Raw genomic sequence first — 13,997 nt, forward strand, 5'->3', positions numbered from 1 at the left:
ATGTATTTATGAATATGAAATTGTGTTTTATGCAAACGTGAAAACTTTAGCTTTAGGAAACAGAAACCGATTTGTGAGGGTAGCTGATTAAGGAATCAATTATTGCTTACAGTGAGTAGTTCCACATAAAAAGGCCCTAAACTAAAAAACAAAAACTATCTAATCCTCCTTTATTAATGCCTTTGGGGGATTTCATTTTACCCTATCAAATTCTAGGATTACATTAGGGACTCTGGGGCCCTGATAGGGGTCAAGGGTCATGCTCAGAGACCTGCAGTGTTGGCATTTCCTCTGTGGGATTCGAACATGCTAATTTATTTTTAAGGCTTTAACCTTCTTCCCTATTAAGGTGACACATAGAGAAATTTATATTGCAATAAAATATATTGAAACGGACAGAGGACATGTGAAAAATAAATAGTTATATCATGAAAATTTATAGTGAGCAAAGTTGTTTTCTTTTTTTAAATGATTGTATTTGTAATAGAATGGGTTGTACAGTTGTTGTCTCTGAATATTTGAATATGAATATTTTTGACAAACAGAGCAAACAGGTTTTCATGAGAACATCTCGTCATCAACTGCTGTTTGTTCTGCAATGACTTTTTTTCTGGTGCATAGATTACAAAGAAAAAAAATAACAAATCTCCTCTTTTTAAGGCATCAAAATGCTTTTGCCTAATTTTTTGACAAGAAGGTTCAGAAGTTGTTGGGCCCAGAAGTGGCCCGAGGGCCAGCAGATTAACACCTCTGGGTTCCCTCTAAAGATTCAGGCAGAAGCTTTTACGCCTAACGCAGCAATTGTTCCTTCTTCTCTCATTCTGAGACTACAGCTGTTCAGCATCACTGCAAAGCCTCGGTGTAAACATAAATAAATAAACATAAAATCGAGCAAACAGCTATTTTCTCTCTAATGCATCAATAAATATGCAAAAACAACTAAATGCAATCACAGAGAGAATATTTGTGGGAGTGATTTTTCTAGGAAAAGCGTAAGACAAGTGAAGACAGGAAACACTTTGTTGTGCCAACTACTTTTAAAAGTTAACATAGAAGCTAGAAAAATAGGATTTCATGGGTAACTGAGGTAGCGAGAAACTCCTTTTTGCTCCTTGCCATATTTAACTAATACTGTGAGGCCTGCATACCTGCATCTGACACTCGGCTCAGCAGCCAAGAAAACTCTCTTTATCTCCGACGGCCAACTGACTGCAGAGATTAACTCTGCAGACTTTATGTGCTCAGAATTATGACAGATCGAATCTTAAACTGCGATGCTCAAGGACGATGTATTGAAAAAAAACCTCAAACGTGGTTCATGTCCAGTTAACTCTTCTGCAGAGTCCATATTAAGTCTTACATGAATTCAAAGTGACACAATCCGTCTGCCGGTGCTTTTCATTTTCACACGGTGAGCTCTCACACCAGTTTGACCCTGAAAATCGAGTCATAACATAACAAAGAATATTCGCTTCAAAACAGTTTTTATTCGGCCGCATATCTTTGACATCTTTTGTCCACAGATGTTCGTATCATCCGTCGGATTTCATGGGAGATTTTGTCAGCTTTGGGGTTTTTTTCTGGAGTTCATACAGAAGGGATTATTTGCACGAGTCGGGACCTGATACTTTCATATTGCAGTGGAACAGCTCCAGGGGAACTGTATCAACAGATTTTATTTTTTAAAGCTTTTTCCTCATCGCTTTGCTGTCTAGGAATTTAAACCAACCATTAAAAAAAATCACTAACAGCTTTTTACTAACCCTACAACCTGCAACGACACCACTAGATGCCAGTAAACACTCGATCTGAGTGTTTACGGTCATTATCTGGGTTTATTTTCTTGGAAGATGCTATTTGACTATGAAATAAGAGACATTACTGAGGTGAAACAACCTGAAATCTGTCAGAATTTTCTACAGTTAATGATAAACTTGAAACATATATAAAAGTGCTGTATACATTAATATGTATTTACCAAACTGTTTATCTTATGATCAATTCGTCATTAAATATCTGATGAAATTGTGTAGAAAATGTTGAAATTGCATTTTGCTGATGCCATTTTCCCGCTGGACTGTTTTGAGAACATTTTGTCTTTAGCATTGGACACTTTCATCAACTATTTAAATAAAAGTGTTTGATCAATTCACTGATTTCCCACAAACTCTGTGGAGAACTGAGGCACTGCCTGTGTGGTCTGGATAAAGAACGGCCCTTCTGCTCCTTTCTCAGTGTGTGAGTGGATTTGGAAGGCAGTGAGGGGACTTCAGGAGGGTTTATTGTCGAGAAACCTGGCTAAAAACACTCAAGAAGCGGAATAAAGCATTCTGAAGTTAAATGAACTCTGATTAAACTCCTCCAGGAGCTGCTCCTGTTTTTAAAGGCCTCAGGGCTTAATAGTAAAACCCTAATAACAGGTTGAGGAAAGACTACACACACACACACACAGAACGTGGTACTTTTGCTTGAAACGCCTTCTTGGGATGTGTTAAATGCGTCTGTTGGGGAACATGCTGACCCAGAACCCGAGCACTAAGAGCTTCTTCTTCTCCTCCTAATTTAATCCCGCTCTGGCTCCCTCTCCGTTGGCCCGCGCCGCACGGCGGTTATTTAAGCGTTATCTGCTCTCCGGGTCGCCTCGGCGCAGACGGCCCGGCTCTGGGAGGGAAGCGCGGGAGCCGGTGTCTTCGTCTGTGTGTCACGCTGCATAAAATGTGGGTTAGCTGGAGCGCCGGCACCCAGGGGAGGCGCTTCCCCTCTCTCATCCTCGACATGTCTCCCCTGCCAAACGGACACGGGGGGCGTCGGAGGGGGGGGGGCGTCGCAGCACAGTAGTGCAGTGTGTCAGAGCCTGCGGCATATGAGAGTCCTGGCGAGTTTCTCCCTGTTTTTTTTTTTTTTTTGCAATGGCACAGTGAGACGCATGCACAGTCATGGCTACAGACAACACACACACACACACACATCTAAGCTATACTGCCTTACCAGCCTCTCAGTCTGGCAACTGTAAAGACCTCAGTGGCCAGAGGCTCCACACACACACACACACACACACATCTCTCCTCTCGTCTCTTGGCAGATGTGGCTCTTTGGACCCGGCTCTATAACAGATTCCTCCCCTCTCGTTTGTGGGTGCGAGGAGCCGAGCCGGAGCAGCTCGGGCACCTGTTGCGGCGGGGAGAGGAGCGTGCACGGCAAATGAGGCGAGGCGGGAACGCTTGTTTACACCAGAGCCAGTGAACGGCGAAGGGAGACCGAGTCTCATAAACCAACCCAGGGTCCTGCACGATGCTATGGACAGGCCAAGCTGTGGAGCCATCTGCTGCTTCACTTATACAGACAAGTTTTAGAGACTTGAAGATGAGGTTTTTCTCTAAGGTGTGGCACAGTGAGCATCTCCAGATTCTCCTTTTCCAACTTTTTTTGAGTTTCTTTCTTTCCTGTTTACATTTTTCTCAACACAGATTGATTAATCAGCTCACATTAGTCAGTGTTAATGTCAGTGCTGTGACACATATATCAGATTTATTCAGAGTATTTATACATAAATGCAAACTTTCTCTCTCTCTTTCTCTCTGCTTGATCCCCTGTTGTACATATCATAACAGTTAATAATGTGAATACATTGTTGTAAATGTTCCAGCTACTATTTATAACCTCAGAAAATTACATACGAATTTTCTTTGGAAATAGGTGAATGGTTTTTTAGCCGTATTTTCTCTGAACTGTTGAATAAAAATATTCAGATTTCTTTTTTATTTAGTCTTTTTCAGGAAACCTTGGTTGAGCTGTCGCAGCTTTAATCTAAACCCGTAAGCACGAGAGCGGTTAATAATGCCTGAGTGATCTGAAGAGTCCCTTTTTTAATGCCGTTAATGACTGGCTGCTCAGTTCCAGCGGGGCTCGCTGAGTCTTGAAAAGGTGACAGAAACCCGACGACGAAAGCCTCCAGATGGGATTCGGCTCATCGTTCAACACTTCTGCTCATCTTACTGTGACGTATGAAAAGTGAATCAAATGACCTTTTGACCTTGGCGCGCGCGGTCTCTTCAAGTGCAGAAAACCAGAAGTAAAACAAAACAATGGGGTTGTTGGGATCTCTGGAGAATCGGTTCAATGTAATGTTTTTGTTTTTGTGTCTGAAGGTCACGAGGAGCCAGATAAAGGCTGAGCGTTCCTTTGTTTGAATTTCAAAATCTTGTGTGCAGCAAATGTTTCAAACATCCTGCTTAACCTTGAATTTAATGTTTCTCATATTAAAAGTACGGCACCTGAGCACAAAAAGTAACGGGGTTAAATTAAAGGGTGAAACAGACTGTTATTATTTTTCTCATTATTTACAGATTTTAAGCTCATTTTTTATGTTCTACAGGTATTTTGGAAAAGGGGCGTCTTTATAACCATATTTAAATCAAATATACAATGCATTTGCGTTTTGTTTCTATTTTTTTAATGTGAAAAAATCAGAATTAGTTGAGTATAATGAAGCAATGGCATGCATGTTAAAGGTTGATCTAAAAAAAAAAAAAAAAGAAAAAAAGAAAAGAAAAAGCCGTTCAGGGGAGCTGCAGACTCCCTTGTGAGGTTTGAATGCTGAAAAGCAAATCAAAATTCCTTTTGTCAAAACAGAAGTGCCCCGAGCAGCCGCTGAGGGCTGGCCGGGGTCTGAGGGATTCCCATGGCCTTACTGCCATCCAGTTGACTCAGCCAGCTGCTGATGGGAGCCCGGATTTACACCGAGTGTGGAGAGAAATCTGTGTGTTTTGCCTTCAGAGGAGTGCAGGAGGCTGGGCTGTGCGCTCGGATGGCGCTTTCTTTTCTGGATGGGGGGGGGGAGGCAGTTCCAGCGCCGCCAATTGTTTTCATCCCCACCACAAGTAGTTAATTTTTAAGCAATACAATCTGATGTAAGTCTGGGCATGGCTGCGGCAGATTTTCCCAACCCCCCTCTCTCAATCCCTCCCCAGCACTCACACTCTCTCTCTCTCACTCTCTCTCTCTCACGCGCACGCACACACACACACACACACACACACACACACACACACACACACACACACACACACACACACACACACACACACAGCCCTGCTGCTCCAAAATATTTTTTTTTTTTTTTTTTTTTTAGAACGGTGGGGGCTCTGGAGAATATAAGGTGGCCATATTTGATAGATTTGTGTCGGGCTCTGCAATGCAGAAAGCGAGAGTTGTTGCGTGTGATCTTGCAAGTGACAGTGACACCGGGCAAGTCTGTCGGATTCGTGACTGATCCGGACTTGGAGAGAGAGAGAGAGAGGGAGAGAGAGAGAGAGAGAGAGAGAGGGGGAGGGAGAGAGAGAGAGAGAGAGAGAGAGAGGGGGAAAAGAAAAAAAGGAGGGAGGGGGGCAGACAGAAAAGAAACAAACAAGTAACAATGTAACTTACATGCAGTCACACACCCCTTTTTTCTTGTAACAATGTGTACGTTTTTGAGGAGGGAGGGGGCACGCAAAGCGAGAAAGAGAGACGGGGAGAGATAGAGAAAGGAGGAGGGGGGTGCGTTCTGAAATAATATAGTCAGCCATTTTTTATGTAAGGGGATTTTTTCTTATTGGGGGGGTTGTTAAAAAATAAATATAAGAGGGCGGCCATCTTTGTTGCTCTGCCTAGTGTAAAATATTCCAAAACGCCCCCCACTTTTTTCTGTGCCGATTTGAATATTAAATAAATATCATATATTCGGGCAAGATTGCGCTTTTTTGAATACAAGGACGGATCCAATGACAGGAATATAATGTCCTCTCCTCTCCGGTCCTGTGAGGAAGACGAGGGCATGGTGGTTAATTCCGAGGGAGGAGATTTTGATGAAGAAGACGACGACGGAGACCTAGACGAGAACGCAAGCGACATAAACTCGCCGGCGGCGCCTCGGGAAACTGCAACACCAGCCGCGCCAGGTACAGTAAAAAAGAAAGCTGGCGGACGGGTCGGGAGCGCGCGCACCGGATAAAAAAACACACCGGAGCGGGACATGACAGGAGAGAGAGCGGCTGCTGGGAAGTCGGCGAAAGCCTGCAGTTTGTCTGCGCCTCCCCGGGTCCGGTACGGTCCGGCACCACAGCCGGGACCCGGGACCCGGGACCCGCTCCGCCGCGCGCACCGCCGACAACAAAAAAAGAGAAACCCCGCATATTAGTTGAGGTCTTGTCCAAAAAGACACGCATGTCGCACCACCTAAAAAAACAACAAAAAAAAAACACCCTGCGTTTAATTATTTCCACACACAAAAGCTCCAGTAGATGCCATATTTGCATCCGCAAGAGGGAAAGCGTCGAGAGCGCGCTTTGAAAACAAGCACAACTCCAGTTTTCGAGGAAAATGCAAAAAAAAAAAAAAAAAACACGGCCGTGTTAAATGTGTTTCTGCTCCGTCGCGTGCACACGTACACGCACGGTGTCATGTCCACTTCCTCTTCACTTTGCGAAGCACATCCCAACAAAGTTGAAACTTAACTTGCCACAGCTGGGTTTTGTCGTCGCGAGCTCACTTCTCCGCCATTGAAAAGTTGCATCCTTTTTGGATGTCCTTTAAAAAAAAAAATCCTCCCTGACCAGCTGATAAGACGTGTAAACACGAGCTGGGACTGCAGGGGGGTAATAAGGTCGCCCTGAAGGGTAAAAAAAAACGGGCTCGGAGTGGCAGAGGGAACATGGACTCCAGCAGCCCGCAGGCTATATATATTTGATACCCGTCTGGTGAGCAGAGAGGATGCGTTTGGCCGTGCAGACATGGAAGCCGGGTGATCGTGTGGGACTGAAAACTTGCCCCACTGTCACTGTCAGGTCGGAACAGGAGAGTGCTGCATGCTGCTGCTCACTTTTTTTTTTTTTTTTTGGGGGGGGGGGGACAGCAAGGTGTGACAGCCCGGCTATAACCCGCTCACCGTATGCAAATCACCTAAATTACACCCCCATTAAATGATTAATCTCTCCCCCTTTGCTGCACGCGGATGCTTTCACTGCACGGTTTGTCCTTTTTGATCCTGTCATGATTGAATGGATGCACAGTGAACTTGAACAGACAGGTTAGAAAGTAAAAAGGTGCATTGAAATGGTTAAAAAGAAAAAAAAATAACAATGTGAAAGTGAAGAGTTATAGTTTGGTGATAAAATGCAGAAAATGTTTTCAGTTATAAAGGTTTATAAGTCGCCATGGAGCTGCTATGAAAAAAAAAATGGGGGAGCACATCTTTTTATTATGAGAGTAGAATATCAGAGGCTTTGTCTTTGGATGAAATTAGCTCGCGAGCCCGCCGCCATGCCGGCCCAGACAGATAAATGAGTGTCAGGCTTCCCGTCGAGGACCTTAACCCCGTCGCGACCTCTCGCAGCGGTCGCGGCGGTGGTCGGGGTCCCGGCGAGGGATTTGCTGAGTCGTTCCAGTTCAGCGCGCGGCGCCGCGCGGCGCGCCGTTCCGGCGGCCTCTGAATCACCGGGGCCCGCGTGCGCGCCGCTGCCGCCCCCGGCGCGTCTTTCTCCGGCTTGCACGCGGCACGGGTACCGCGGGAAAGAAGAAGCGGGGTTGGTTTGTTGGACGGGGGTGGGAGTGAAGAGGAGGAATGGAGGAGGAAGAGGAGGAGGAGGAGGAGGAGGGGTGCTGCTGCTTCTGCTGCTGCTGCTGGTGGGAGCGCGCACCAACAAAGGCAGGCAGACAATAAAAAAATCCGACAAAAACGGCGCCTATCAAACAGGCAGGCTGCCTGGCGGAGACCGCAGCCCATATTTTGGTTCTGCTTTAACGCTTTGCTGCTCTCCCTCTGAAGCCCAGGCTGCTATCTCTCCCTCTGTGTTTCTCTTTTCCGCTGCAAGCCAGGTCAGGTTGCAGGTTAAATCGCTTTCCCCCGGTTGGGATATTGCCCAGGAGCCATGGGGAATAAGTGGCCTGACATTTTCTCATCATATGCTTCCTGAAAGCAGAGATAAAGTCATGTATTTTAGATGCGCTGAGGCCGAGTCCTCAATGATCTGAGTCAACCGCAAGCTTTCAGACTGCCTGCATTTCTCGCTATTTACATTCCTCAAATCCGACGTTTCCACATGAAGCTCCTCATGTGAACCGTTGGAAGTCGATGGTCACCCCTCTGGTTTGCCACAAACCAATTACCCCTTTCACGGTGAAACACAACTAACTACAGTCAAATCTGCTTACAGCCTCCTGACGAACTGCATCTAATTCAGCATGTGTCATGATTCAGGCAAGGTCAGAGGTCATGGCGACTGCCAAGCAGCTTTTGTTGTGTGTAATTATGCTCGGCGGGGATTAGCCGGCTTGTTGGGGAAACGTTTTCAGAAGATTATTGTTTAGCTGATTCTGATAGCTGTCTGTCTGCCTTCACGCCTTTTTCCTCCCCCCCACGCAGCCGAAGAGCCCGATATATCCGACAGGGAGGTCCCCATCAGGAAGAAAGGCCGGCCCAAGAAGAAGAAGGACACCAAAAAGAAGGACAAAGAGGGGAAACCTGTCAAAGCCAAAAAACGCAAGAAGCTCGTAAGTTATTTCAGCTGGATTTTACAACCGCATGAGCGATTTTAAAAAGTCTTGATACAATTTTGTCTCGATCTGCTGCACAGGAAAGTGATGTAGAGAGAGACTCTGACAGAGAAAGAGACTATGGGGAGAATTCAGACAGCATCGGCAGCGACTATGGCTCTGGTGAGAAAAAGAAAAAGAAGAAACACAAAGAAAGAAAAGAGAAGAAAACTAAAAAGAAGAAAAAAGACGACGGGGACCGAGACAGCAGTCAGGAGGAAACGACTAAGGTAAATGATTCCTTAACGTCTGAGTTATCTTTGACTCTTATTAGCGGTCTGACTGGGGATTTCTTCTCAGCAACCGATAGAGCAGAAGACCTCAGCCCAGCTGGCGAAGGAGTGGGGTCTGGAGGATGTTGATCATACCTTCACGGAGGAGGACTACAGGGAGCTCACCAACTACAAAGCCTTCAGCCAGTTCATGAGGTATGCTGCTGCTATTTTCACTCAACCTTGATTTACATTGCCGGCTGCAGGTGATATAAACTCATGCATAAACCGTCCCCTGAGCTGACAGGTGCAACAAAAGTACTGTCAATTATGTCAAAACAAAGTAGAGTGTGTTTTTTAAATTTACCGGACATATTTAGAGTGAATATATTCAGCGTCCCACAAAGGCTGTCAGCTGAGTGCAGTACGATAACCGTTTTATGATCCAGAGAGCACTTCTTCCTTTTCCTTGATATTGAGCTTTGAACACCGCATTCGAGGGTTTGATTACATTTTATAGCAGCCGTTTGTTTGGCTGATGAGTGGAGACACTCAGAACAACTGCTGAAACCAGAGGAAGTTCTGGCACCAGGTCTTCCTGCGAGCTGGACATGCTCGGTGTAAATTTATTTACTGTCTGGATGGAAATATTCCATCCCAGCGTACGGCTTACAACTTTAAAGGATGGGACAAGAAGCAGAAGAGACGGTCGCTCCTGTATATTCATCTGTACGTTTCATTCATGACACATGAAAATGATCAACAACACATAAGTAGATTGAATTGAGTTTGATTGCTTACAATAACAGTTCAAGCAAAACATGTTGGCACTGAGGTGATACCAAAGACTTGAGCTGTCTCAGAGGACGGTAAATTCTAAGTTACTATTTGATTTGACTCATGCTTCAACCCAACAGTTTTTTAAAACTGAAACTTTGAATCCACCGGGCCAAGCGTCATCTGTTTCATGCATAACGTCTGTTAACCCGCTGCTGTCTTCGCTGCTTTATTGTCTGATTCATCCACCGCATCCGTATTGTAGAAGTTCACCGTGACACGCTGGAAAGAAGGACGAGGAGCTGTAAACTGCCGCTTTATTAAAGTAAACAAACGGTTGCTGCTGGAACAAAAAAAAACCAAGGCTGCCTCGACTGTCATATTCTCCAGTCCCCTTTCTAGGCTGAAGCCAATATCCTCACTCAGCACAGGCAATCTGAGCCGCTGAATTGAATTAATTTAACATAATAACAGGATATCTGCAATAAACATCACAGTCTATATATCCTGTATATGCCAGAAACTGAAAAAGAACTTTCTTAAGTGCCCTGAGAAATGTTTTGTGTTGTCATGTGATATTAAAGGACAATTAAATGTGTTTGTTAATTTCAACGCATAATTTTTTTCATCACTTAATTAATTGAAATCAACATGTTGAAACAGAGCACGATATTTCCTTTTATTTTAGTGCAAGGGAATGGAAATATGTTTTAAATATCATCCATGTTTCCTCAAAACCTTAACCATGCACCATTTTTTAATCAAACTTTCAACCTAATGCATGTTGTGCATGTTTTAATTGGCTCTCCAAATCTGACACGTTGAAAAATCCCATCTGTCAGCACTGACCCTTTCGATGGCTGGAATTGACCTCCGGGTTGTACTTTTGGTAGCCCTGCTTTGCGTAAATTGTCCATATAGGCGTAATTGTCTGTCTCTGTGTGTAATACTTTGCCTTTCATTCTCAGTTTTCCATAATTTGGATAAAGTTGATGTACATGACAGATGGACAGGATCACATTGTTTGCAGATGACATTATAATCTATATTGAGAGAAGAGAGCAGGCGGAAAATTCAATTCAATTCAGTTCAGCTTTATTTATATAGCGCCATATCAAATACAGTCATTTTTCAGCACTTTTACAGAGGAGAACAGTTCCTCATTAACCTGGAGATGTGTAGATCTGCACTGGAGTGAAGAGGAGTGAAGGTCAGTGTAGACAAGACGGGTTAAGTGAATAGGAGGAAGACAGGTGAAAAGGTGAGGATGCGCGGAGTCGAGGGTGTGAATATCAATACACTCGAGAAGGTTGAGTCAACCACCCAGAGTACAAAAAGAAGTGTGGAAGAGATGGCAGCGGGATGGAGTGGGTGGAGGCAAGTGTCAGGGCCGGAGTGTGTAAGTGGTTCGGACACGCTGTCGAAAAGACAGAATGACCAGATCAGAGACGCAGTTTGAGAAGTTCAAAGATAAAACTAAAAGAGGCGGGTTGAGATGGCTTTAGCATGTGCTGAGAGGGGATGGATGCATTGGAGAAAGGCTGCTGGCGATGAAGCTGCCAGGTGGAAGGAGAAGACGACGACCTCTGGAAGATTCATGGAAGCAGTGAAGGAGCACATGGAAGAAGCAGGGGACTAAGGGAGGTGGAGGCTAATATTTAGCTCCGGAGACCCCTGAAGGGAGCAGCCAGAAGACGATAAAATTGACAAATGCATAAATAAACTTGGAAGCCTGTAGAATCTTAGTTTTAGTTGAGCACTGAGGTGGAATAAAGAGTTTGTAATGTAATGTCAATGTTCAACTCAGACGACCTCCATAAGAAATATATCCAATTAAAAAAAGCACAATATATTCATTATGTGACTTTGAGCTGTGTACGAGGGTAAAAGAAACACTCATCTGTTTTTTAATGTTTAAAAAGTAAGATTAAAAAAAAGCTATATTCAAAATCCGTCTATTAATCCATCCATCCATCCATGACGCACTGAGCTGCGGATGTGTTGTTTCCTTTCCCACCTATTTGAGAAAATATTTGCATTTATCTAGTCATGCGCCGCCTCATTCGTGTGACACCAGCTGTGCGTTTCCTCCAACATGTGTTATCAATTTCAAGCTATTCAACTGCTGATAAGAAAACTGTCCCCAGAGGATGTTGTGTCTAGCATACAGCTGAGCCCCAACAGAATAAGACAAGATGGAAATATTAGTTAGATTGAGTTAAAAAAAACAACAACACATTTTTGTGTCGACTTGTGTTACGATTATAATTATTATCTTCTAAGCAGTGGGCTTATAATCAGTGTACAGCAGCAGCCAAAAGAGAAAGACTTGCAGGAGCAGTAATCCCACCTCAATATCTTCAGGTGCTGCATCATATCTGCTCTCCGGCTGCACTGCTTATTGGTGTGTGTGTGTATGTGTTTGTGTGTGTGTGTGTTTTGAACTTGACCAGCTTCATTTTGCAGCGCCGTCAACATTAATCTGAGCTGTCCGGGATGAGGCGGCCGGCCTCGTGTTAACACGCATTCACGTAACTTGGGTTGCACACTATTGCTCGCCCCCTGACTCCTCTCTCTCCCCCCCCCCCTCCGTCTTCCCGGCTCGTGGTATTAGTCAGGCGGCGGCGCTGACACCGTGTCGGCGGCAGCCCGAGCCTCGCTCGCCGTGGCTGACTCATACCTGCTTCGACTCTGATAACATTAAGTAATCCGTTATCCGCCGCCACACGTGTGTGCTGGGGACTTACCGGGTTGTCAGACTCGCCTGTCGCAACGCCACTCGGCTGAATTGTTTGCAGTTCATTATAAGTAGCTTCAACACTCGAAGTGTAATCCCCTCATTAGTTAATAGAGTGCATTGAGCAGATGTTTCTGGAACGATAATTCATCCATGCTACTCAAACGAACTGATTCAAAAATGACTTTTTCACATGAGTGACTGGAAACTTCACATGCATGTAGAAAGTAGCACCAACACGTTTCTTTGTGTGATCGATCTGTTATGACTCGGGCTTCTGACTCATTTCACAAGATAACTTTCTGCATTATTACTGTGTGTTTGACTGATGTGTGCCTCTTGTTGTTAGTGAGTAAGCTGTATTTCTCTGATATTTGGCAGTTTTTAAATTTTACAATCATCTTAAATGGCTTAGGAAGTACGGCTCTTTGAGACATGCCTGTTAGTTTATTCTTATCAGCACCAACAGGATAAAAATACATACTTACAAAGGCTTGCCTTGTGATCGATCTCCCTTAAGCTCATTCAGAAGTTCTTTTTTCCTCTCGGCAGTTGTCATTGTTTTTCCCGTAAACAACCTACAAGCGCTCACAGCGAGAATGTCACTGGACCGGTTCAGATCCAAACTGAAGGCCTTCCATTTGGAGTGTGAATGTTCTCCCTGTGTACATGTGTCAGTTTATTCTATTCTATTCTATTCTATTCCATTCTATTCTATTCTATTCTATTCTATTCTATTCTATTCTATTCCATTCTATTCTATTCTATTCCATTCTATTCTATTCTATTCTATTCCATTCTATTCTATTCTATTCTATTCTATTCTATTCTATTCTATTCTACACCAAATTAATCCTCCGTCCCAGGCCAATGATAGCCAAGAAGAACCCGAAGATCCCCATGTCAAAGATGATGACCATCCTGGGAGCCAAGTGGAGGGAGTTCAGCTCCAACAACCCCTTCAAAGGCAACGCGGCTGCCGTGGCGGCCGCCGCTGCCGCCGCCGCCATCGCCGTTGCCGAGCAGGTCTCTGCAGCGACCGCCTCACCCGAGCCGCCGCCTCAGCCGCCACCGATTAGAAAGGCCAAGACGAAAGAGGGCAAGGGTCAGTGGTCTGCCTTAGATCTGTAGCCTTCTGCCTCCTGCACTCTTTCTGCTTCTATAAACCAGTAAAACTCTAAAATGTCATTTCAAGAGGAAGTTAGAATGTAGAGTTTTACAGGAACTTTCTCCAGATCTTGTACTGTGATTTACACACTTATACAGAGCAGTGAGGATCCTCCAGGTTCCAAACTTCACACTTACACCCTCTGCTTTTTTTTTTAAGCACAGTCTATACACTCTGTGTGTTTCCCGTTTATTGAATGCTGGATGTGCTTCTATCTTGTGTTCAGGCCCGGGCTACAAGAAACGCAGTAAAAGTCCTCGAGTTCCAGACAAGAAAAAAGCATCAGCTGTTGCCAAGGCTAAGAAGATGGCACCGATTCGTATTAAACTATCTCCCATCGGCGCCAAGAGGAAGAAGAGCTGCTCGGTCAGTGAACGCTTCACACAATGCTAAAAATACAGAATGGCTGGAGACGGATAAAAGCGCCCGCTCTCTTTTATCCTGTGTTCTGTGCCTCCTGTTACTTTTTTGCTACCTGTTTGTTAATCCGCCTTTCGCTCTTCAACCGATTCCAACCCCCTTTTTGCCTCGT

At 44.6% G+C, this 13,997-nt stretch overlaps 1 protein-coding gene across 1 annotated transcript in view; it reads left to right on the forward strand.

The window, feature by feature from the left end:
* Positions 1-5,126: 5,126 nt before the first annotated feature.
* Positions 5,127-13,997, forward strand: part of chd3 (chromodomain helicase DNA binding protein 3) — a 31,756-nt gene continuing 22,885 nt past the window's right edge. The window contains 6 exon segments of the mRNA XM_030087833.1: positions 5,127-5,939; positions 8,402-8,529; positions 8,613-8,801; positions 8,872-8,999; positions 13,164-13,402; positions 13,692-13,831. Of these exon segments, the coding sequence (XP_029943693.1) occupies positions 5,777-5,939; positions 8,402-8,529; positions 8,613-8,801; positions 8,872-8,999; positions 13,164-13,402; positions 13,692-13,831 (987 nt within the window). The 5' untranslated portion in view covers positions 5,127-5,776.

This window comes from Salarias fasciatus, chromosome 3 (assembly GCF_902148845.1).
Source record: "Salarias fasciatus chromosome 3, fSalaFa1.1, whole genome shotgun sequence".
NCBI classification, from domain to species: domain Eukaryota; kingdom Metazoa; phylum Chordata; class Actinopteri; order Blenniiformes; family Blenniidae; genus Salarias; species Salarias fasciatus.